Below are 27,585 nucleotides of genomic sequence, written 5' to 3' on the forward strand. Positions count from 1 at the left end.
TTAATCCTTGATGTACAGTAACATGAGGTATGCCCGCCTGGGGCAGTTTTCACTCACCCACTTCAGGTCCTTTAGCCGGTTGTATTCATCAGCCACTCTCTGAGATATAGAGGAGAATGCTAAAAAATAGCAGATGTCCAGGGTGTCCAGCTCTCGGCTCAGTTTTTGCATCTGGTCGCTGATGTCATGGATCTCGGCACACAGGCTCTTGTAGCTCACCAGGTAGGAGTCAAACACTTTCTTATACTGTCTGCCTGTCTGATGTTATCTCAGGGTACATGCTGAAGAGACACATTACACAGGAAAAAAGGAGACACATTCTGATCAATACTGCAATTTTCTTGAATGGCATCTTGAATGTAGCGCTTTCTGTCATGCTTTCCCACTAGCATTTGACATGGCTGAAACAGCACACACAGCAGATAATGATTGGATGCTGTCTGTCTGTTTTAATGTTTAATCTATCGCTCAATCCCTTGTTCCATCCATCCATCCATCCAACCAACAAATATGGCCCACCTATGCAAGTGGTCACTTTGGTCTTGGTCCAGTTCATTACCAGTATCCCCACCAGTGGTGTAGCTGGTCTCACATTGGGTCTCCTCCTGTGAAGGGGAGGTAGGTTCCCGTTCCCTCTCCCTGTGAATGGGGTCTTCCTCAGGCTCTCTGCCCCCATAGGCACATGTCCATTGGTGTTGTCATAGTAACTGGAGATAATATCAAACTGTCACTAAAGTTGTTAACCTTTGTAACGTCCCTCTTTATGTTTGATTGTTTATGCTTATAAGAGGTTGGGCGTTTGATATAGTTTAGTTGAACTTTACTTTGAGTATGCTGGCATTATATGGTTATTCACAGGGCTTCCAAGCACAACTATTGGTCCTGTGTAAAACATGGAACTGGAATCTTTCTTTACAAATACACGGACTGGATTATGGAATAATGTTCACAGCTTTACAACCTTTAAAACAACATGAAAACATGATGGTGTTATTCTTTAGAGCATTCAGTCAATACTGCATGAACGTTGATAAGGGAAAATCATTTCTTTGGATTGACAACAAAGCAGAGGTGGAAGGTGACACGTTGATAACCACTAGGCAGAGAACATCTAAAAATAATGAATTCATTTTCAAACTGTTATGAGCTGTTTTTGTATCGTTTTCCTGTTTCTAATCAGACTTTACAGCTGTGGATTGGGGTAATATTATTGTTACCAATAAGAATATTGTGACTATTGACTATACAACTTTGGTCTAATTGACTAGGCCAAGACTAAGGCAATTCACCCTGGGTTGAGGCTATCCACTATAGGTAGACACTATGGTAACTCACCCCCGTTAGAGACTATCTACTCTACATCGAGACTATAGGAACTTTGGGTCGAGACTATCCTCCCCAGACTAGCCTATTTACCTGGACTGGACTATTCATTTCTGTTCTATAGGTCACTATAATTAAACTATACTGAACAAAAATCTAAACGCAACATGCAACAATTTCAACGATTTGACTGAGTTACAGTTCATATAAGGAAATCAATCAATTGAAATAAATAAATTAGGCTCTAATCTATGGATTTCAATGACTGGGCAGGGGCCCACCCACTTGGGAGCAAGGCCTACCAACTGGGGAGCCAGGCTCAGCTAATCAGAATTAGTTTTTACCCGCAAAAGGGCTTCATTACAGACAGAAATACTTCTCAGTTTCATCAGCTGTTCAGGTGGCTAGTCTCAGACGATCCCGCAGGTGAATAAGCCGGATGTGGAGGTCCTGGGCTGGCGTGGTTACACGTGGTCTGCGGTTGTGAGGCCGGTTGAACGTACTGCCAAATTCTCTAAAATGACATTGGTAGAGAAATTAACATTACATTCTCTGGAAACTGTTTAATCATCTTCTTGATATGCCACACCTGTCAGGTGGATGGATTATCTTGGCAAAGGAGAAATGCTCACTAACAGGACTGTAAACAAATTTGTGCACAAAATTTGAGAGAAATAAGCTTTCCATGCGTATGGAACATTTCTGGGACCAACACTTTACATGTTGCATTTATATTTTTGTTCAGTATAAACAGTATCACGCCTTTTGACTCACACATTGCCATTGTAGGTCTCCTCACTGTAGATGCAGACTTTTCCGGCTCCGTTGGAGACAACACTGTTCTCTGTCCTGAGGTCAGGGACAGCCTTCTCTGATAGGACCACAGTAGTACTCTGCAACATAGTCCACCTGAAACAACATAATAACATTGGTAATTGTTTAAATATTTCATACATATTTGTTTTTGTGCTTGTGAGGGTGTTTTGCCTCAAAATAAAATGCCATGTTGTTCAACACGAATGCTATGAAACAGAACGTCGCAGTAGACACTTAAATGCATCTTGACCAGAATGTCAAGGGCATTCTCATTAGGTCTTATGTCTCAGGTCTAAGCCTGTGCACCACTTATACACCATAAGAGCAGTAGAGAGTAGAACTGGAGAGTAGGGCATGCCAGGTAACTAGTTTTTTTTATTATAGATGTTCAACAGTACACTGAACAAACAACACAAGCCCTTTTCAATGAAAACACACACACAGACACGCACACACAACTTCCCAAAACAGCCCAAGTCAAAGTGAGACATTCTGACTGAAAATGAACTCCAACATCCATCAAACTCAGGGGCCAAAAGTCTCTTCCTCCAGGTGTCTGGGATGATCAGTGTCTTGCCTGGCAGCCTTTCTTTCCTTCTATTCTTAGAAGGGAAGTCACAGTCACTCAGGGGGGAGGCGGTGCACAGAAACCTGGATTGGAAATTCACTGAACTACTTTCTGCATGGAAGGAAGGGTCATGTGAGCGATGAAGGCAGAGTGTCTTTCTGCATCACCAGGGGCAGAGAGAAGTGAAGTTGAAACTATTTTTGGAGTTCCCCAGAACCTCTGAGTAAGCACGGAAGAGAATCAACCAAATGTATCTGATAAAATGAACAAATACAACAGGACTTTCTGATAACACTTTTTTGAAACGCCTGTGTATCATGCATTATAGACAGTACCTTCTAAGACTTGCTACAAGCAGTCATAAGAACTGAAGGTCAAGGCTCCTTATAGGAACCTTTAATAAATTCATAAAGGCTGTAAGTAGATTCATAATACACACCAAAGTTGTCCTTGTATGCCACAACCCAACATCAAGCACTTCCAGCAACGACCTACTTCTCTAAAACATAATCACTGGGAGCAGATAGACAACAGAGTCTGGTGAGACTAGGAGTCTATGGCATGGATCAGATGGGCTGCGCGCCATTACTGTTCCCAACTGGAGTATGTTTAAAACCTCAAAGGCACTGTCTAGTGAAAGAAATCAATTCAAACCACATACAAACAGCATGATCCTTTTGCCTGTTGTATAATTCCTTCAGGCATCTACGCGATCTCCTCCTCTCACCTTTTCCCTTAGCTTGTGGACTTCAGAGCACAATACAAATCAGTTGTCTGTGACCAGGCGAAAAAACCTTTCCAAGCCAAACCTTCATATCATAACCTCTAACCGCTACACACAGCCTACATCGTTGTCACCATAGTAGCCAACGTCATAGTCAACATAGCTACTAGATCTAACATATTAGTAAACCCCCTACAATCGTGCAGTACAGTGTACAGTCAGCAAGCAGTTTAGCAGTTAAACCAGCGGGCACCGGTGGCAATAAATTAATAAAACCAAAAGCTTACCTTGACTTGGAAGAGTTCCAATGTTGGATAGCCATAGCCAGCTAGCTAACATAGCATCCCTCTCTGTTTGAGCCGGGTGTTTGAGTAGGCTAAATTAGCTAGCTACAATCGCTAGCTAAGTGAAACTGAAAGTGAAAAGAATACAACAAAATATCTCTCTCTCTCTCTCTCTCTCTCTTGCGTCTCCTTCATCTTAAAATAAATAAATGTGTTCAAAAATTGTCTTTCTCTCTCTTTGAGTCAACTACTAACCACATTTTATGCACTGCAGTGCTAGCTAGCTGTAGCTTATGCTTTCAGTACTAGATTCATTCTCCTATCTTTTGATTGGGTGGACAACATGTCAGTTCATGCTGCAAGAGCTCTGATAGGTTGGAGGACGTCCTCCGAAAGTTGTCATAATTACATGCACAGTCATTTAGCAGACGCTCTTATCCAGAGCGACTTACAGTTAGTGAGTGCATGCATTTTTTTCATACTGGCCCTTCGTGGGAATCGAACCCACAACCTTGGCGTTGCAAGCGCCATGCTCTACCAACTGAGCTACACGGGGCCTATAACTACGGTGCAAGTCTATGAAAGGGGGTGAGAACCATGAGCTTCCTAGGTTTTGTATTGAAGTCAATGTACCCAGAGGAGGACGGAAACTAGCTGACCTCCAGCTACCCCATGGTGATAACCTACAGAACGCTGTTGAGGCTACTGTAGACCTTCATTGCAAAACAGTGTGTTTTAATCAATTATTTGCTAACGTGAATATATTTAGTATACTTTATCTAAAAATGATAACTTTTGTAATGTTTCACTACTTTAATTTGCAATGCAAATAGTCCAGGTAGCCATGATTAGCTGTTCAGGAGTCTTATGGCTTGGGGGAAGAAGCTGTAAAGAAGCCTTTTGGACCTAGACTTGGCACTCCGGTACCGCTTGCCGTGCGGTAGCAGAGAGAACAGTCTATGACTAGGGTGGCTGGAGTCTTTGAGAATCTTTAGGGCCTTCCTCTGACACCGCCTGGTATAGAGGTCCTGGATGGCAGGAAACTTGGCCCCAGTGATATACTGGGCGTATGCACTACCCTCTGTAGTGCCTTGTGGTCGGAGGACGAGCAGTTGCCATACCTGGCGGTGATGCAACCATTCAGGATGCTCTCGATGGTGCAGCTGTATATTTTTTTGAGGATCTGAGGACCCATGCCAAATCTTTTCAGTCTCCTGATGGGGAATAGGCTTTGTCGTGCACTCTTCATGACTGTCTTGGTGTGTTTGGACCATGATAGTTTGTTGGTGATGTGGACACCAAGGAACTTGAAGCTCTCAACCTGTTCCACTACAGCCCCGTCGATAAGAATGGGGGCGTGCTCAGTCCTCTTTTTTTTCCTGTAGTCCACAATCATCTCCTTTGTCTTGATCACGTTGAGGGAGAGGTTGTTATCCTGGCACCCCACGGCCAGGTTTCTGACCTCCTCCCTATAGGCTGTGTCATCGTTGTTGGTGATCAGGCCTACCACTGTTGTGTCGTCGGCAAACTTAATGATGGTGTTGGAGTCGTGCCTGGCCATGCAGTCATGGGTGAACAGGGAGTACAGGAGGGGACTGAGCTTTGAGGGCACTATGGTGTTGAACGCTGAGCTGTAGTCAATGAATAGCATTCTCACGTAGGTGTTCCAGGTGGGAAAGGGCGGTGTGGAGTGCAATAGAGATTGCATCATCTGTGGATCTGTTGGGGCGGTATGCAAATTGGAGTGGGTCTAGGGTTTCTGGGATAATGGTGTTGATGTGAGCCATGACCAGCCTTTCAAAGCACTTCATGGCTACAGACTTGAGTGCCACCGATCAGTAGTCATTTTGGCAGGTTATCTTAGTGTTCTTAGGCACAGGGACTATGGTGGTCTGCTTGAAACATGTTGGTATTACAGACTCAGTCAGGGACATGTTGAAAATGTCAGTGAAGACACTTGCCAGTTGGTCAGAGCATGCTCGGAGTACACGTCCTGGTAATCCGTCTGGCCCTGCGGCCTTGTGAATGTTGACTTGCTTAAAAGTCTTACTCACATTGGCTACGGAGAGCGTGATCACGTAGTCATCCGGAACAGCTGATGCTCTCATGCATGCTTCAGTGTTGCTTGCCTCGAAGCGAGCATAGAATTGATTCAGCTCGTCTGGTAGGCTTGTGTCACTGGGCATCTCACGGCTGTGCTTCCCTTTGTAGTCTGTAATAGTTTTCAAGCACTGCCACATCCGACGAGCGTCAGAGCCGGTGTAGTACGATTCAATCATAGTCCTGTATTGACTCTTTGCCTGTTTGATGGTTCGTCGGAGGGCATAGCGGGATTTCTTATAAGCGTTCGGGTTAGAGTCACACTCCTTCAAAGCGGCAGCTCTACCCTTTAGCTCAGTGCGGATGTTGCCTGTAATCCATGGCTTCTGGTTGGGGTATGTACATACGGTCACTGTGGGGATGACGGCATCGATGCACTTGATGAAGCCAGTGACTGATGTGGTGTACTCCTCAATGCTATCGGAAGAATCCCGGAACATATTCCAGTCTGTGCTAGCAAAACAGTCCTGGAGCTTAGCATCTGCATCATCTGACCACTTCCTTATTAACCGAGTCACTGGTGCTTCCTGCTTTAGCCTTTCAGGGCCAAGTCTAAGTCAAGTCTCAAGTCTTTTAGGGCCAAGTCTAAGTCAAGTCTCAAGTCCCTTTTGGCAATGGCTTTCTGCATGCTGTGGTTAGGTCTATAAACCTTGTAAATTATTTGAAGAGACTCCCTTGTTCATTAGTCCACACTTGTATGAAAGAAAGCACATCAGGCACTATTTAAATACAAATAAATGTAGACAGTTTACATTAATAAAAGTAACTGTACCGGATATGAAAAAAAAGCAAACATAACATTTTAAAGTGCATGGTATTTTGTGGCAGCCATTGTCTATATTTCACTTCATTCTGTCACACAAACAGAACATCTGTAGGTGAGGGAAGATAAATGACAAGTATCAATGTAAACTAAAATGAATGACATCTGTTCAATAACTGCACTACTAAAGTGTCCAATATATCAAACGTAATGACCTTTATCCCTAAAATATGCTTGAGCTTTGGAAAGTATTTTGCATGGATTCTCCAAAAATCCAAGCAATCAACTTCATTTTCATCAGAAGTTACTTGAATGTAGCAAATAATCTCTGCACTGACAGATGACTTTATCTTGCTGATCTTGCTGATCTTGTTGCGGTAGCCAGAGAACAGTCTGGAGGTTTTGGCAGGTGGTTGTTCTTCTTCTTCTCCACTACTGCTCTCCGTAACGGTGACTTTCCGTGCCTCAGCCAAAACAAGGTCTAAAAAAAAGTCCTACAATTATGTAAATAATCAAGAATATAACAGTATATATTATACATGAAAACAAATCATTATTATTTGAATGCAAGTAACATAGAAAACATTGCATGTTGCAATGCATTGTACCTACCAATCAGACTCTCCTTCAATTCAGCTTTATCTTCATGTGGTATGAGGACATCATGATCAAGCCAGAACAGGCAGAAAGATGGGTCCAGCAGTGTAGCCATTATGTATACATTGTCACCAAATGGAAGTTCTGTTGACTGTTCATCCGAGTGCTCCATTCTGACATTCACAAACACCCCCTGGAATCGGCGTTTGAGTGACTGCTGCAGTGCTTTTACTAGACTGACTAGGTGACGACTTGCTCAGTATACTTTGCAGATGATAGTTGAGTGACAGTACACAAGGAAGGGCAGCACTGAGAGTCACCACTTTCTCCCCCTGAGTAAGGTCAGTGGCCTGGACAAAAGGGTCCAAAATGTCCAATAGCTCCAATAGCTGGCTCCATTCCCTTGTTGATAAGCAGAGCTCCTTGCGTCCTTGGGCCTCAAGTAGAGTATTGAGGCTTTGTTGATTCAGATTGGTGACTGCTTTAACAAGGCAGAGGATGGAATTCCATCTGGTAGACACAGCAGCAGGGATACTACGATTGGCTCCGAACTCAGCTTCAAATGCTTCTTTCAGACCACAGGTAGTATGTAGTAAGTTGCAAAGTTTAGTTATCTTAGCAATCAGACTGTTTGTGATTTTTGTTTCCTTTAGTCCATCTCTAATCACCATATGTAATGAATGGGCAAAGCACTGTAAGCGCTGTTTCCTGCAGTTGGTTTGGATAGCTTCAACATCAGCATTGTACTCTTCACAAAATTATTCCCATAGGCTGGTCTGTGCCTCGATACCACATCATCATCATCATCATCATGATCATTACTTGCTTTGGGGAAACAAACTTTGAACGCCTTTTTCATATTGCAGCTTTATCACATATGATATCATCTAATTTAGGTTTTACGCCAAAATTATCACATATTACTTCAAATGTATCACTGATTCTTTCCCAAGTGTGTGACCCTGTGAATCTCTCATAGCTCAACAGAACTGACTCCAGTCTGGGAGTTTTTTCTCTTCCATGGCCATGTAATGGGCCGTTACTCCCATGAAGGCCCTCATGGTCCTGTCAGTCTATATATCTACAGTGACAGACATTGATTCTGTCTTCTCTAGGGCACTTTTGATTGTAGCCTTTTTGTTCAGTGTTAAGTCATGCAGGTGCCTGGTCAACGTGGGCCTACTTACTGGTCTATATTTGTCATCTACCACTGATATGAAATGCCTAACGTGAGGGTTGTCCACTAAGGACATAGACAGGTTGCAGGAAATGATCAGGTCTTGCAGTATAGCCTCTGTTATGGCATTCTGCCTGGGGTGGCCCTGGCTGTACACATGGACACCTGTGGTGGTAAAGAATGAGTCAATGCTGCTCTGTCCTTCTGTCCCTGCACTGGCCACATTTGCTTTGCAGAATTCAGTGAACCTGCAGATGAACAACATGATGGATAGTTGTTGTTTACTTGAGATGGAAGGACAAGGACACAAACAAATATATATGGTCTATGGGATTTTTCAGCAGAAATGTCCAAGAAGTTACATGCTTTGAACTCTTGTTTTATACTAAGTTACCTCCTAGGACCAGGCTACAACAGAAAGTATATTACATCTCAGAGTGATATGCATATCACCGAGATGTAACTTAATAATCTCTGCTAACAAGTAGGCCTAGCTATCTGACAACCCACCTCTTAACCTTTCAAGAAATATTAGACAGTAATACATTTCCTGTTAGCTAAAAGATGACACACAAGAAAGCTAGCTATATCAAGCTGGCATCTGCTAAACAGGCTATTATTAGTCTAACCACATTATAACGTTGTTAGCTAGCTAGCCTAACTGACCTTTCGTGGTGGATGCGCCAGCATCTTTAATGTTAATTCCACACGTTTAGCAAACAGCAATTCGTTTTTTGCCACTGGCATTATACTGCAGGTTCTTGTAACCAAATTGAATAACGAAAGCCTCACCACCTGATGACATTGTTGCTGATTACAATTGTTTAGCTGTAGTACTACAGTGACGTACAAATGACACAGACGTTCTAGAACGATTTTCAGCCCTCTGTATTAAACTACTTTCTCTGTGTTACAATGCCTGTTCCATGTTATCTGACAGAATGCACAACAAAAACGTATCCCAGTACTGACTTGCATTGTTCACGACTCTCTCATTTAGAGTCCAAGTCAAGTCTCAAGTCAATTGATCACGAGTCTAAGTCAAGTCGCAAGTCATTTTCTTTGCGACTTAAGTGCGACTCGAGTCCGAGTCTCAGGCTTGAGTTTCCATCTCTGTGAGATACTCTACCTCAGGTGAGCAAAAACCTCGAGACTTCCTTAGTATTACATTTTATGCACCAGCTGTTGTTTACAAATATACACAGACCGCCACCACTTGTCTTACCGGAGTCAGCCGTTCTATCCTGCCGATGTAGCGTATATCCTGCCAGCTGTATGTTATCCATGTCGTCGTTCAGTCACGACTCGGTGAAACATAAGATATTACAGTTTTTAATGTCCCGTTGGTAGGATAACCTTAATCTTAGGTCGTCCAATTTATTTTCAAATGATTGAATATTGGCTAATAGGATTGATGGACGAGGCAGTTTACTCGCTCGCCGTCGGATTCTTACTAGGCACCCCGACCTACGTCCACGATATCTCTGTCTCTTTCTCATGCGAATGACAGGGATTTGATCCTTGTCGGGTGCCTGTAGAATATCCTTCGCGTCCGATTCGTTGAAGAAAACATCTTCGTCCAATACGAGGTGAGTAATCACTGTCCTAATATCCAGAAGCTCTTTTTGGTCATAAGAGACGGTGGCAGAAACCTTATGTACAGAATAAATTACAAATAACGCGGACAAACACACATAATTGTACAATTGGTTAGAGGGCTGTAAAATGGCAGCCATCTTCTCCGGCGCCATTGACTAAGGCCCTTCTCCCCCGATTGCTCAGTTTGGCCGGGTGGCCAGCTCTTGTAAGAGTCTTGTTGGTTCCAAACTTTTCCCATTTAAGAATGATGGAGGCCACTGTGTTCTTGGGGACCTTCAATGCTGCAGAAATGTTTTGGTACCCTTCCCAAGATCTGTGCCTCGATACAATCCTGTCTCAGAGCTCTACAGACAATTCCTTCGACCTCATGGCTTGGTTGTTGCTCTGACATGCACTGTCAACTGTGGGACCTTATATAGACAGGTGGGTGCCTTTCCAAATCATGTCCAATCAATTTAATTTACCACAGGTGGACTCCAATCAAGTTGTAGAAACATCTCAAGGATGATCAATGGAAACAGGATGCACCTGAACTCAATTTCAAGTCTCATAGCAAAGGGTCTGAATACTTATGTAAATAAGGTATTTCAGTTTTTTATTTGTAATACATTTGCAAAAATGTCTAAAAACCTGTTTCCTTTTTGTCATTATGTGTAGATTGTGTAGATTGATGATGAAAAAAAGTAATGTAATATATTTTAGAATAAGGCTGTAATGTCACAAAATGTGGAAAAAGTCAAGGGGTCTGAATACGTTCCGAATGCACTGTAGGTTCACAATAATTACAAGTAGCCCTCAAGATACACTTTATTGTAACTAGCTAAATCCTGTGTACCTAGTAATTACATTGTACTTAGGCAGATATTACATGTACTCTGTGTTGTACTAGTGTGTTCATCCTTCCACTTGGATGGTACTTCCGGAAACCTTCAAATGAGGACCAGTTTGTCAGCATGGGTAATGTACTATATATAAGTACACAGTAATTACAAGTAATTACCTCTCAAGATACACTTAATTTTAACTAGCTAAATAGTCATTACATAGTAATTACAATAGTAATAGTAATTCAATTTTCTTAGGTAAATATTACATTTAATATGATATTACATATTACAGTACGCTGTGTGTAATGTAAAACGGTGTGTGTTTATTGTCCCACTTGGATGGCAAGGAGGTTCAGGTTGTCATAATGGGTAACATACACATTAATTATGAGTTAATTTTGTAATTATAATCTGGGACGACACCCATATGAGGTTGACCTATATCTGATCTGTTTCTGTAAACTCAACTAATTAAGCCAGATGGTACACTTTTTGGAGGCAAGTGCTAGCAACAACATTGAGTGGAGATTTTGAAGAGTGCATTCACTGGCGGTAATTAGAGTCTATTGAGACTCCAACCTTTGTAATCTCGGACACCCAGCACATCTGTCCACGAGAGATGACAACCTTGTGACAGTTGTTACTGAATCGAATGCAGCTGAGAAGAAACAAAACACTAAATTGGTGGAAACTTGCACATTTGTAACAAGCATGGTAACAAGTTTCGCTACTTGGTAACTTTGAGTTATTACAATTAACTTCAATATTTATAAGGACCCCTTAAAATGAAGTGTTACCCAGGTCACTTATGAAACCAGCTCCTCACAAGGAGCTATTGCTACCATATCCTCAAATATGAGGTTATAGTACCTCTGTGAATTGTTAGCCGTTAAAAATAGAATGTCTGAATGAGGGAATAGTTTATTTTTTTCATTGCTCTGTTTTCAGCTTTCTGTTTGGGATCATGTTTTACAAACTGTAAATGGCTCTTTCAATTTAATGCACAACAAATATTTCCATATAGTCAATGTGTGCCATATAACTGTTCAAACAACTCAGTGCCAGGATTGGCCGAAACCATTTAGTGACTACACAGCCATGAAATGACTAATGGACTTTATGAATGATACATCTCACGTCACAATAGGACTCCAGGACCTTATATGGGTCCTAAAAATGCCTGTTATCCGCTGGCTGGTTAATGATCAATCCGAGTGAAACCAGGTGTGCCATAGACAAACACCCGAGAGACAGTGAAAAGAGGTAATGTGACTCCATAAACTACAACCACTCAATGATCACAACATAAGGCTATGTTTATTCTTCCAACCACTATCTTGAGAGCTGATATCACCTTTAAGTTATTCCCCAATGGTGACCATCCACCTTTGCTATCTATTTAGCTGTCCAGGTGATAGGTTGGGACCTAAAAGGAATGAAGGCCAGGCACCACAGGCTAAAATGACATTTTTGCATGTACTTATACATTTTGTGATTTTGGGGTATTTTGGTCCAGTAAAAGTAAAAATACAAATGTCAAAAAGTTGATGAAAATGTATATTTTCGTTAGTTTATCATACTACCGTCATCAAAATGTAATAAATTGTAACCACTTTTAAATGGACATACATCCATCATTTCAATACTCACTACATTGAATCACACATTTCATAGAGAATGTTACAAACTGGACTATATGTAGTGACTTACTTTGAAGAGATGGTGATTGAGTCTAAATAGGTGTATGGCGTTTGGTAGTCTAAATTCAGTGTCCTTGTCTTTAACTGCAATTTCTTGAAAGTCAGACTCTTTTCCACACATCAACTAATTTTTCTCAGCCTCAGAAGCATCTGCATTAACCAAATTGCGTGTGGTTATTTTCTAGATTACATTTTCTTCTGTTAAAAAAAGGGCCAAAAATGCATTTTATGTACCTTTCTTTAGTATTTTACAGATAGAAAGATGAAAAAAGTATTTATCCACAATCGACTATTTGTAAGTTTGGAATGTCTTAACAAAATGAAACCAAAATATCTAGGCTGAATTCATCCAATGTCCAGAAAAATGTATTTGCGTGATATGCAAATATGAACATATTTAATGAGACATCACCTAATTTGTATATTTTCAAACAATATACAGTACCAGTCAAAAGTTTGGACACAACTACTCATTCAATGGTTTTTCTTTATTTTTTACTATTTTCTACATTGTAGAATAATAGTGAAGACATCAAAACTATGAAATAACACATTTGGAATCATGTAGTAACCAAGAAAGTGTTAAACAAATCAAAATATATTTTATATTTGAGATTATTCAAAGTAGCAGCCCTTTGCCTTGATGACAGCTTTGCACACGCTTGGCATTCTCTCAACCAGTTTCACCTGGAATGCTTTTCCAACAGTCTTAAAGGAGTTCCCACATATGCTTAGCACTTGTTGGCTGCTTTCCTTCACTCTGCCGCCCGACTCATCCCAAACCACATCAATTGGGTTGAGGTCGGGGGATTGAGGACCCCAGGTCCTTATATGGGTCCTAAAAATGCCTGTTATCCGCTGGCTGGTTAATGATCAATCCGAGTGAAACCAGGTGTGCCATAGACAAACACCCGAGAGACTGGGAAAAGAGGTAATGTGACTCCATAAACTACAGCCACTCAATGATCACAACACAAGGCTATGTTTATTCTTCCAACCACTATCTTGAGAGCTGATATCACCTTTAAGTTATCCCCCTAAGGTGACCATCCACCTTTGCTATCTATTTAGCTGTCCAGGTGATAGGTTGGGACCTAAAAGGAATGAAGGCCAGGCACCACAGGCTAAAATGACATTTTTGCATGTACTTATACATTTTGTGATTTTCGGGTATTTTGGTCCAGTAAAAGTAAAAATACAAATGTCAAAAAGTTGATGAAAATGTATATTTTCGTTAGTTTATCATACTACCGTCATCAAAATGTAATAAATTGTAACCACTTTTAAATGGACATACATCCATCATTTCAATACTCACTACATTGAATCACACATTTCATAGAGAATGTTACAAACTGGACTATATGTAGTGACTTACTTTGAAGAGATGGTGATTGAGTCTAAATAGGTGTATGGCGTTTGGTAGTCTAAATTCAGTGTCCTTGTCTTTAACTGCAATTTCCTGAAAGTCAGACTCTTTTCCACACATCAACTCATTTTTCTCAGCCTCAGAAGCATCTGCATTAACCAAATTGCGTGTGGTTATTTTCTAGATTACATTTTCTTCTGTTAAAAAAAGGGCCAAAAATGCATTTTATGTACCTTTCTTTAGTATTTTACAGATAGAAAGATGAAAAAAGTATTTATCCACAATCGACTATTTGTAAGTTTGGAATGTCTTAACAAAATGAAACCAAAATATCTAGGTTGAATTCATCCAATGTCCAGAAAAATCTATTTGCGTGATATGCAAATATGAACATATTTAATGAGACATCACCTAATTTGTATATTTTCAAACAATATACAGTACCAGTCAAAAGTTTGGACACAACTACTCATTCAATGGTTTTTCTTTATTGTTTACTATTTTCTACATTGTAGAATAATAGTGAAGACATCAAAACTATGAAATAACACATTTGGAATAATGTAGTAACCAAAAAAGTGTTAAACAAATCAAAATATATTTTATATTTGAGATTCTTCAAAGTAGCAGCCCTTTGCCTTGATGACAGCTTTGCACACGCTTGGCATTCTCTCAACCAGTTTCACCTGGAATGCTTTTCCAACAGTCTTAAAGGAGTTCCCACATATGCTGAGCACTTTTTGGCTGCTTTCCTTCACTCTGCCGTCCGACTCATCCCAAACCACATCAATTGGGTTGAGGTCGGGGGATTGAGGACCCCAGGTCCTTATATGGGTCCTAAAAATGCCTGTTATCCGCTGGCTGGTTGATGATCAATCCGAGTGAAACCAGGTGTGCCATAGACAAACACCCGAGAGACAGTGAAAAGAGGTAATGTGACTCCATAAACTACAACCACTCAATGATCACAACACAAGGCTATGTTTCTTCTTCCAACCACTATCTTGAGAGCTGATATCACCTTTAAGTTATCCCCCAATTGTGACCATCCACCTTTGCTATCTATTTAGCTGTCCAGGTGATAGGTTGGGACCTAAAAGGAATGAAGGCCAGGCACCACAGGCTAAAATGACATTTTTGCATGTACTTATACATTTTGTGATTTGGGGTATTTTGGTCTAGTAAAAGTAAAAATACAAATGTCAAAAAGTTGATGAAAATGTATATTTTCGTTAGTTTATCATACTACCGTCATCAAAATGTAATAAATTGTAACCACTTTTAAATGGACATACATCCATCATTTCAATACTCACTACATTGAATCACACATTTCATAGAGAATGTTACAAACTGGACTATATGTAGTGACTTACTTTGAAGAGATGGTGATTGAGTCTAAATAGGTGTATGGCGTTTGGTAGTCTAAATTCAGTGTCCTTGTCTTTAACTGCAATTTCCTGAAAGTCAGACTCTTTTCCACACATCAACTCATTTTTCTCAGCCTCAGAAGCATCTGCATTAACCAAATTGCGTGTGGTTATTTTCTAGATTACATTTTCTTCTGTTAAAAAAAGGGCCAAAAATGCATTTTATGTACCTTTCTTTAGTATTTTACAGATAGAAAGATGAAAAAAGTATTTATCCACAATCGACTATTTGTAAGTTTGGAATGTCTTAACAAAATGAAACCAAAATATCTATGCTGAATTCATCCAATGTCCAGAAAAATTTATTTGCGTGATATGCAAATATGAACATATTTAATGAGACATCACCTAATTTGTATATTTTCAAACAATATACAGTACCAGTCAAAAGTTTGGACACAACTACTCATTCAATGGTTTTTCTTTATTGTTTACTATTTTCTACATTGTAGAATAATAGTGAAGACATCAAAACTATGAAATAACACATTTGGAATAATGTAGTAACCAAAAAAGTGTTAAACAAATCAAAATATATTTTATATTTGAGATTCTTCAAAGTAGCAGCCCTTTGCCTTGATGACAGCTTTGCACACGCTTGGCATTCTCTCAACCAGTTTCACCTGGAATGCTTTTCCAACAGTCTTAAAGGAGTTCCCACATATGCTGAGCACTTGTTGGCTGCTTTCCTTCACTCTGCCGTCCGACTTATCCCAAACCACATCAATTGGGTTGAGGTCAGGGGATTGAGGACCCCAGGTCCTTATATGGGTCCTAAAAATGCCTGTTATCCGCTGGCTGGTTGATGATCAATCCGAGTGAAACCAGGTGTGCCATAGACAAACACCCGAGAGACAGTGAAAAGAGGTAATGTGACTCCATAAACTACAACCACTCAATGATCACAACACAAGGCTATGTTTCTTCTTCCAACCACTATCTTGAGAGCTGATATCACCTTTAAGTTATCCCCCAATTGTGACCATCCACCTTTGCTATCTATTTAGCTGTCCAGGTGATAGGTTGGGACCTAAAAGGAATGAAGGCCAGGCACCACAGGCTAAAATGACATTTTTGCATGTACTTATACGTTTTGTGATTTGGGGTATTTTGGTCTAGTAAAAGTAAAAATACAAATGTCAAAAAGTTGATGAAAATGTATATTTTCGTTAGTTTATCATACTACCGTCATCAAAATGTAAGAAATTGTAACCACTTTTAAATGGACATACATCCATCATTTCAATACTCACTACATTGAATCACACATTTCATAGAGAATGTTACAAACTGGACTATATGTAGTGACTTACTTTGAAGAGATGGTGATTGAGTCTAAATAGGTGTATGGCGTTTGGTAGTCTAAATTCAGTGTCCTTGTCTTTAACTGCAATTACCTGAAAGTCAGACTCTTTTCCACACATAAACTAATTTTTCTCAGCCTCAGAAGCATCTGCATTAACCAAATTGCGTGTGGTTATTTTCTAGATTACATTTTCTTCTGTTAAAAAAAGGGCCAAAAATGCATTTTATGTACCTTTCTTTAGTATTTTACAGATAGAAAGATGAAAAAAGTATTTATCCACAATCGACTATTTGTAAGTTTGGAATGTCTTAACAAAATGAAACCAAAATATCTAGGCTGAATTCATCCAATGTCCAGAAAAATCTATTTGCGTGATATGCAAATATGAACATATTTAATGAGAAATCACCTAATTTGTATATTTTCAAACAATATACAGTACCAGTCAAAAGTTTGGACACAACTACTCATTCAATGGTTTTTCTTTATTTTTTACTATTTTCTACATTGTAGAATAATAGTGAAGACATCAAAACTATGAAATAACACATTTGGAATCATGTAGTAACCAAAAAAGTGTTAAACAAATCAAAATATATTTTATATTTGAGATTCTTCAAAGTAGCAGCCCTTTGCCTTGACGACAGCTTTGCACACTCTTGGCATTCTCTCAACCAGCTTCACCTGGAATGCTTTTCCCACATATGCTTAGCACTTGTTGGCTGCTTTTCCTTCACTCTGCCGTCCGACTCATCCCAAACCATCTCAATTGGGTTGAGGTCGGGGGATTGTGGAGGCCAGGTCATCTGATGCAGCACTCCATCACACTCCTTCTTGGTAAAACAGCCCTTACACAGCCTGGCGGTGTACTAGGTCATTGTCCTGTTGAAAAACAAATGAGAGTCCCACTAAGCCCAAACCAGATGGGAATGATGTGGTAGCCATGCAGGTTAAGTGTGCCTTGAATTCTAAATAAATCACAGACAGTGTCACCAGCAAAGCACCCCCACACCATAACGCCTTCTCCTCCATGCTTTACGGTGGGAACTACACATGCGGAGATCATCCGTTCAACCACACCGCGTCTCACAAAGACATGGCGGTTGGAACCAAAAATCTCAAATTTGGACTCCAGACCAAAGGACACATTTCCACCAGTCTAATGTCCATTGCTAATGTTTCTTGGTCCAAGCAGGTCACTTCTTCTTATTGGTGTCCTTTAGTAGTGGTTTCTTTGCGGCAATTCGACCATGAAGGTCTGATTCACACAGTCCCCTCTGAACAGTTGATGTTGAGATGTGTCTGTGACTTGAACTCTGTATAGCATTTATTTGGCCTGCAATTTCTGAGGCTGGTAACTCTAATGAACCTATCCTCTGCAGCAGAGGTAACTCCGGGTCTTCCATTCCTGTGGTGGTCCTCAAGAGAGCCAGTTTCATCATAGCGCTTGATGGTTTTTGCAACTGCACTTGAAGAAACTTTCAAAGTTCTTGAAACTTTCCATATTGACTGACCTTCATGTCTTAAAGTAATGATGGACTGTCATTTCTCTTTGCTTATTTGAGCTGTTCTTGACATTAAATTGACTTGGTATTTTACCAAATAGGGCTATCTTCTGTATACTGATCTTTGTGAGACGCAGAGTAGGTGAACGGATGATCTCCGCATGTGTGGTTCCCACCGTGAAGCATGGAGGAGGAGGTGTGATGGTGTGGGGGTGCTTTGCTAGTGACACTGTCGATGATCTATTTAGAATTCAAGGCACACTTAACCAGCATGGCTACCACACCATTCTGCAGCGATACACCATCCCATCTGGTTTGTGCTTTTGGGACTATCATTTATTTTTCAACAGGACAATGACCAAACACACCTCCAGGCTATGAAAGGGCTATTTGACCAAGAAGGAGAGTGATGGAGTGCATATCAGATGACCTGGCCTCCACAATCCCCTGACCTCAACCCAATTGAGAAGGTTTGGGATGAGTTGGACCGCAGAGTGAAGAAAAAGCAGCCAACAAGTGCTCAGCATATGTGGGAACTCCTTCAAGACTGTTGGAAAAGCATTTCAGGTGAAGCTGGTTGAGAGAATGCCAAGAGTGTGCAAAGCTGTCATCAAGGCAAAGGGTGGCTACTTTGAAGAATCCAAAATATAAAATATATTTTGATTGGTTTAACACTTTTTTGGTTACTACATGATTCCATATGTGTTATTTAATAGTTTTGTTGTCTTCACTATTATTCTACAATGTAGAAAATAGTAAAAATAAAGAAAAACCCTGGAATGAGTAGGTGTGTCCAAACTTTTGACTGGGACTGTAAATACAGTAAATATATAAAACATTTTTTAACTATTATATTTATAGAATGTAGAATGTCCACATTCAACCATTCAATATATATATATATATTTTTTCACCTTTATTTAACCAGGTAAGCCAGTTGAGAACAAGTTCTCATTTACAACTGCGATCTGGCCAAGATAAAGCAAAGCAGTGCGATAAAAACAACAACACAGAGTTACATATGGGGTAAAACAAAACATAAAGTCAAAAATACAACAGAAAATATATATACAGTGTGTGCAAATGTAGCAAGTTATGGAGGTAAGGCAATAAATAGGCCATAGTGCAAAATAATTACAATTTAGTATTAACACTGGAATGATAGATGTGCAAGAGATGATGTGCAAATAGAGATACTGGGGTGCAAATGAGCAAAATAAATAACTGTATGGGGATGAGGTAGTTGGGTGGGTGGGCTAATTTCAGATGGGTACAGGTGCAATGATCAGTAAGGTGCTCTGACAACTGATGCTTAAAGTTAGTGAGGGAGTTAAGATAGATTTTTGCAGTTCGTTCCAGTCATTGGCAGCAGAGAACTGGAAGGAATGGCGGCCAAAGGAGGTGTTGGCTTTGGGGATGACCAGTGAGATATACCTGCTGGAGCGCATACTATGGGTAGGTGTTGCTATGGTGACCAATGAGCTAAGATAAGGCGGGGATTTGCCTAGCAGTAATTTATAGATGACCTGGTGCCAGTGGGTTTGGCGACGAATATGTAGTGAGGACCAGCCAACAAGAGCGTACAGGTCACAGTGATGGGTACTATATGGGGCTTTGGTGACAAAACGGATGGCACTGTGATAGACTACATCTAATTTGCTGAGTAGAGTGTTGGAGGCTATTTTGTAAATGACATCGCCGAAGTCAAGGATCAGTAGGATAGTCAGTTTTACGAGGGCATGTTTGGCAGCATGAGTGAAGGAGGCTTTCTTGCGAAATAGATTCTAGATTTAACTTTGGATTGGAGATGCTTAATGTGAGTCTGGAAGGAGAGTTTACAGTCTAACCAGACACCTAGATATTTGTAGTTGTCCACATGCTCTAGGTCAGACCCGCCGAGAGTAGTGATTCTAGTCGGGTGGGAGGGTGCCAGCAGCGTTCGATTGAAAAGCATGCATTTAGTTTTACTAGTGTTTAAGAGCAGTTGTAGGCTACGGAAGGAGTGTTGGCATTGAAGCTCGTTTGGAGGTTTGTTAACACAGTGTCCAATGAAGGGCCAGATGTATACAAAATGGTGTCGTCTGCGTAGAGGTGGATCTGAGAGTCACCAGCAGCAAGAGCAACATCATTGATATACACAGAGAAAAGAGTCGGCCCGAGAATTGAACCCTGTGGCACCCCATAGAGACTGCCATAGGTCCAGACAACAGGCCCTCCGATTTGACACATTGAACTCTATCTGAGAAGTAGTTGGTGAACCAGGCGAGGCAGTCATTTGAGAAACCAAGGCTATTTAGTTGTAGTCTGGTTACCTATAACTACGAACATAGTTATGTTTTTGGTTATTACATATTTATTAAATTATTTCCGGATAACTTCTAAACTACCCACATTGCACTATTTCTCAACGTCATATGGAGGATGTACTCTGTGCTACCGATTTCGTATGCTAGCTCGGTAGGTAGCTCAAGCTTGCTAACATTAGCCACACCTCATGCTATTCACTGACTTTGTGGCTCTTTTATCTAGCGAGAACCCGTTAGCACGGTGCTTTCTTGCCGTCAGCTCAAAATTAAAGAGAAAATCATACCTGCTTGCTCTAATTATGTAGTACCTCGTCTGTTCTCCTTTTTCTTTTGTAAACGTTTCAGTATGTTCTCTGCGGTTATGTTTTAGTTGTGTTGTGTTAGTTGTGTTGTAGCTGGTCTCCAGTAGTTGGGCTCTAGCTTGCTGACCATAACCGTGGTAGTTGGCTAAGCTGGCTAGGCTAATAGCTTGTTGGCTAAATAGCTAACGTTAGCTGGCTGGCTAGCTTGCTGGCTAAGATAGCTACAGTGGGGAAAAAAAGTATTTAGTCAGCCACCAATTGTGCAAGTTCTCCCACTTAATAAGATAAGAGAGGCCTGTAATTTTCATCATAGGTACACGTCAACTATGACAGACAAAATTAGAAAAAAAATCCAGAAAATCACATTGTAGGATTTTTTATGAATTTATTGGCATATGATGGTGGAAAATAAGTATTTGGTCAATAACAAAAGTTTCTCAATACTTTGTTATATACCCTTTGTTGGCAATGACACAGGTCAAACGTTTTCTGTAAGTCTTCACAAGGTTTTCACACACTGTTGCTGGTATTTTGGCCCATTCCTCCATGCAGATCTCCTCTAGAGCAGTGATGTTTTGGGGCTGTCGCTGGGCAACAAAGACTTTCAACTCCCCTCCAAATATTTTCTATGGGGTTGAGATCTGGAGACTGGCTAGGCCACTCCAGGACCTTGAAATGCTTCTTACGAAGCCACTCCTTCGTTGCCCGGGCGGTGTGTTTGGGATCATTGTCATGCTGAAAGACCCAGCCACGTTTCATCTTCAATGCCCTTGCTGATGGAAGGAGGGTTTCACTCAAAATCTCACGATACATGGCCCCATTCATTCTTTCCTTTACACGGATCAGTCGTCCTGGTCCCTTTGCAGAAAAACAGCCCCAAAGCATGATGTTTCCAACCCCATGCTTCACAGTAGGTATGGTGTTCTTTGGATGCAACTCAGCATTCTTTGTCCTCCAAACATGACGAGTTGAGTTTTTACCAAAAAGTTATATTTTGGTTTCATCTGACCATATGACATTCTCCCAATCCTCTTCTGGATCATCCAAATGCACTTCAGACGGGCCTGGACATGTACTGGCTTAAGCAGGGGGACACGTCTCGCACTGCAGGATTTGAGTCCCTGGCGGCGTAGTGTGTTACTGATGGTTGGCTTTGTTACTTTGGTCCCAGCTCTCAGCAGGTCATTCACTAGGTCCCCCCCGTGTGGTTCTGGGATTTTTGCTCACCGTTCTTGTGATCATTTTGACCCCACGGGGTGAGATCTTGCATGGAGCCCCAGATCGAGGGAGATTATCAGTGGTCTTGTATGTCTTCCATTTCCTAATAATTGCTCCCACAGTTGATTTCTTCAAACCAAGCTGCTTACCTGTTGCAGTTTCAGTCTTCCCAGCCTGGTGCAGGTCTACAATTTTGTTTTTGGTGTCCTTTGACAGCTCTTTGGTCTTGGCCATTGTGAAGTTTGGAGTGTGACTGTTTGAGGTTGTGGACAGGTGTCTTTTATACTGATAACAAGTTCAAACAGGTGCCATTAATACAGGTAACGAGTGGAGGACAGAGGAGCCTCTTAAAGAAGAAGTTACAGGTCTGTGAGAGCCAGAAATCTTGCTTTTTTGTAGGTGACCAAATACTTATTTTCCACCATAATTTGCAAATAAATTCATTAAAAATCCTACAATGGGATTTTCTGGATTTTTTTTCCCTCAATTTGTCTGTCATAGTTGACGTGTACCTATGATGAAAATTACAGGCCTCTCTCATCTTTTTAAGTGGGAGAACTTGCACAATTGGTGGCTGACTAAATACTTTTTTGCCCCACTGTATATGCAAGTAACATTCCTTGATAACTGGTTAGATGGCATGATGTATTTCCAAAACTTTGGTTTACTTAAATGTAGCTGTAAGCTAGGTGTTGATAGCAACTGGCTGACTAATTCAGTGCTAACGTTAGCAGGCTGGTAGGGCTAACGTTACCAGGCTAGTAGGGCCAGTTGGCTAGCAACTTTGCATGTTGATTTGTAACAATACATATTTACTTGTAAGTTGGCTAAAAATTTAATTCAAACCAGTAGTCACGAGTGCAAACAATTTGGTTTAATTTATACATTAAGTTATTTCTGTTGGAGTTTACATTATAGGGAATAGGCAGAATTGCCAGGTCCTCCATATTACATCACACCCCGGAAAAACATTTTCTGACATGACTTCGGCATTCTTCGGAATTCTGATTGTAATAACTCCAAAAATAGAAAAATGAGGTGTAACTATTGCAGTATTGCAAATCCATATGTTACATGTGGTTGCGTTTATGCTTCCTACCCTTTAATTGTAGAGCACTGGGTCAAATATAACATTTTTGTGATGTAGGGGGTGATTAAATAAATTAGTTACATATACTGAACAAAAATATAAACGCAACATCTAAAGTGTTGGTCCCATGTTTCATGAGCTGAAAAAAAAGATCCCAGAAAATGTCCACATGCACAAAAAACCTATTTCTCTCTGATTTTGTGCACAAACTTGTTTATATACCTATACCTGTTAGTGAGCATTTCTCCTTTGCCAAAATAATCCATCCACCTAACAGGTGTGGCAAATCAAGAAGCTGATTAAACAGCATGATCATTATACAGGTGCACCTTGTGCTGGGGACAATAAAAGGTCAATCTAAAATGTGCAGTTTTGTCACACAACACAATGCCACAGATGTCTCAAATGTGCAATTGACATGCTGACTGCAGGAATGTCCACCGGAGCTGTTGACAGAGAATTTAATGTTAATTTCTGTACCATACAGTGCATTCGGAAAGTATTCAGACCCCTTCCCCTTTTCCACATTTTGTTATGTTACAGCCTTATTCTAAAATGGATTAAATAAAAAAAGAATCTCATCAATCTACACACAATAACCCATATTGACAAAGCAAAAACAGGTTTTTATAAAAGTTTGCACATTTATAAAAAATAGAAAACAGAAATACCTTGTTTACGCAAGTATTCAGACCCTTTGCTATGAGACTCGAAATTGAGCTCAGGTGCATGCTGTTTCCATTGATCATCCTTCAGATGCTTCTACAACTTGATTGGGGTCCACCTGTGGTAAATTCAATTTGTTGGACATGATTTGGAAATGAGCAAAAACCAAGCCATGAGGTCAAAGGAATTAATCGTAGAGCTCTGAGACAGGATTGTGTCGAGGCACAGATCTGGGGAAGGGTACCAACAAATTTCTGCAGCATTGAAGGTCCCCAAGAACACAGTTGCCTCCATCATTCTTAAATGGAAGAACTTTGGAACCACCAAGACTCTTCGTAGAGCTGGCTGCCCCGGCCAAACTGAGCAATTTGGGGAGAAGAGCCTTGGTCATGGGGGTGACCAAGAACCTGATGGTCACTCTGACAGAGCTCCAGAGCTCCTCTGTGGAGATGGGAGAATCTTCCAGAAGGACAACCATCTCTGCAGCACTCCACCAATCAGGCCTTTATGGTAGTGGCCAGACGGAAGGCACTCCTTAGTAAAAGGCACATGACAGCCTGCTTGGAGTTTGCCAAAAGGCACCTAAAGGACTCTGACCATGACAAACAAGATTCTCTGGTCTGATGAAACCAAGATGGAACTCTTTGGCCTGAATGCCAAGCGTCACGTATGGAGGAAACCTGGCACCATCCGTACGGTGAAGCATGGTGGTGGCAGCATCATGCTGTGGGGATGCTTTTCAACTGGGAGAGACTGGGAGACTAGTCATGATCGAGGGAAAGATAAATGGAGCAAAGTACAGAGAGATTCTTGATGAAAACCTGCTCCAGAGCGCTCAGGATCTCAGACTGGGGCGAAGGTTCACCTTCCAACAGGACAACGACCCTAAGCACACAGCCAAGAGAACGCGGGAGTGGCTTCGGGACAAGTCTCTGAATGTCCTTGAGTGGCCCAGCCAGAGCCCGGACTTGAACCCGATCGAACATCTCTGGAGAGACCTGAAAATAGCTGTGCAGCAACGCTCCCCATCCAACCTGACAGAGCTTGAGATGATCTGCTGAGAAGAATGGGAGAAACTCCCCAAATACAGGTGTGCCAAGCTTGTAGCGTCATACCCAAGAAGACTCAAGGCTGTAATCGCTGCCAAAGGTGCTTCAACTAAGTACTGAGTAAAGGGTCTGAAGACTTATGTAAATGTGATATTTCCATTTTTTATTTTTTATACATTTGCAAAAATGTCTATAAAACTGTTTTTGCTTTGTCATTATGGGGTACTGTGTGTAGATTGATGAGGGGGGAAAACGATTTAATCAATTTTAGAATAAGGCTGTAATGTAACAAAATGTGGAAAAAGAGTCTGAATACTTTCCGAATGCACTGTAAACCGCCTCCAACGTCGTTTTAGAGAATTTGGCAGTACGTCCAACTGGCCTCACAACCACAGACCACGTGTAACCATTCATAATACCCGTAAACCTTGCGGTCAAACAAGGAAATGGTTCCAATTGTTTTTCCACCATTAGTTCTTATCATAGGGGATTTTAGAAACACTTAAAATAAGGGCTGTGTTTTGTGTAGGCTTACCCTGGCGTGATGTTTTGATAAGTGTGTAAATCTATCTAGGATAAGGAGACTTTTATCAATATATTCGCCTGTATTTACCCCCCAAAAATGGGGAAGGGTACCGACGAGACTTCCGAATTGAGGCAAAGGTAAGAATCTCTGGATTAAATATCTAATGTTAGCTACATTTAGTAATAAATAAATTGTCTGCATTTCTTTAAATAGACAATTCTGTGAACTGTCTTGTGCAAGTTTGAAATTGACACAATACCTGTTAGCAAAGGTGTCAGCTAGAGATGACGTGCAGGAGTTTGCAGGGATTTGTGGTCTTGCATGATGTCTACTTTGATGCTAATTTGCATTTTTGAATCTGAGAGTAAATAGAGTCGAATATATTGATAAAAGTCACCATGTCCAAGAGAGATTTAGATGGTTAAATGTCACGCCAGGGTAAGCCTACATTTCCCTGTTTGGCCGCTAGTTTTTATGGGTATTATGACACCTCCACTGTGGGGCTCTTTAAAGCCCTTTTGTGGAGAAAAACTTACTCTGATTGACTGGGCCTGGCTCCCCAGTGGGTGGGCTTATGCCCCTGCCCAGTCATGTGAAATCTTTAGATTAGGGCCTAATGAATTTATTTAAATTGACTGATTATATGAACTGTAACTCAGTAAAATCATTGACATTTTTGAATGTTGCATTTATATGTATGCTCAGTAGAGTTATACCAACCAACCACATTAAGGATTTCCTTGGCCAACATGAGTAGGAAGAGACTATTGCAGGGAATTTCAGGCCCTATTTACCACAATAAATTGAATTCTCCACTTACCCAGTCCTGCACATCATGTTCCTCTGGTGGCCTGAGCAGTGACCGGTCCCAGATCATGTTGGGTTTGACATGGCGCATTATCTTACTGTGGGTTTTATAGGCATAATATGCAGCTACACACAGTGCCTCCACTACAAAGAACCCAAGCACCAATGTCACAGCCTGAAACAAAGGATAGATTAGATGTGTTCTTATCACTACAGATTATTCATTTATTTAGGTGATGAAAGAGTATCTATAAAGAAATTCAATATAATAATTAGCCACACTGATTTACATGTATTAACTTTATAAAACACAAAAAGGGGACAACAGTATTTGTATAGCATGTAATAGTAAACTATGAAGGTTTACAAAGTAAAGATGTACTGTATATTGAAGTAAAGCTTTGACTAGGGTTGTGACGGAGTCACACATTTGTTCCTCTCCTACATTCCTGACCGTCACAGAGTGTGCCCTGTTTTTGTAAGCCATTGGTTGAAGGTATTTTATGATACTAGTTTCCTATAAAACCTTGCTGAAACAAGGAGCAACAAAGTTTTATTAAGTTACCACGGAAACGGACTCAACCAGCCGTCTTCAATCAGCTGCATGTTCCACAACACAAACTTCTAAAACTGGCTAGTTTTGTCTCCTCTCATCTCTCCTTATATCGAATGTTAGATGTGAACCAGACTTACTTTTACTTTACTGCTTTTAGGTAAAGTTTGTTGACTTGAAAATGAAGTTCATAAAAAACATATATATATATCCCACTGGGCACAGAAGTCAGTTCAACATCTAGTTTTGATTTACATTTGGTTGAGTTTTCAACTAACGTGATTTCAACGTGAAATCAATAAAACATTTTATCATGTCATTGGATTTATGTTCAAAGTTGGGTAAAAAAACGTTTTAATGCCCTTACGTTGATGATTTTTTGTAAATCCAATCAGTTTTCTACATTGATTCAATGTCATCACATAGATTCTTTGGGTTGAAATGACGTGGAAACAATGTTGATTCAATCAGTTTTTGCCCAGTGGGATATTTTAATGTCTTCATCCATAATCGTCGGTTACACAATTATACAATTACCGTGTCAGCCCTAGCTTAGACCCACCTCTTCAGGGTCCATGTAGCAGTAGTGTTGGAGATACTGGTTGTACATGGGGAAAACCCTGGGGAACCCCGCTCCCACACTCCCACTCAGACCGGGGCTTCCCTTCATGTTCTGGCACATCATCAGTATAGGGTTATAGAGCATGCTTTGAGAGCTCTGTGACATGGGGTTGACCCCGATCCCAAATACAATGTCAATGATGCCCTGCAGCATTGCCAGGACCACATCACAGATTAACATGGTCAGGTAAAACCTCCTACCGCATATGGCAAGCGACCGAGAGAAACTCCCCACATGGAACCCCAGAGAAACCAGGAAGTTAATGGCCTCAATGGATATCATGGCTGACTTGGACGAGTAGGGGGTCATGTAGGAGTGTGATGAGGTGTGAATGAAGGAGTCAGGGGCAGGAGGTAAA

The 27,585-nt window shown here is 40.8% G+C and overlaps 1 protein-coding gene across 1 annotated transcript; it reads right to left on the bottom strand.

Annotated features, from left to right (window-relative positions):
• On the bottom strand, positions 1 to 27,545 carry LOC121534796 (occludin-like; the record flags this gene model as incomplete). The annotated part of the gene is made up of 5 exons (XM_045206125.1): positions 1 to 258; positions 560 to 707; positions 2,098 to 2,216; positions 26,066 to 26,227; positions 27,168 to 27,545. Coding segments are annotated over 5 exons (1,065 nt in total), but the record flags the coding sequence as incomplete, so codon positions are not given.
• Positions 27,546 to 27,585: the final 40 nt, after the last annotated feature.

The sequence above is a fragment of the Coregonus clupeaformis genome, chromosome 21, assembly GCF_020615455.1.
Source record: "Coregonus clupeaformis isolate EN_2021a chromosome 21, ASM2061545v1, whole genome shotgun sequence".
NCBI lineage: Eukaryota > Metazoa > Chordata > Actinopteri > Salmoniformes > Salmonidae > Coregonus > Coregonus clupeaformis.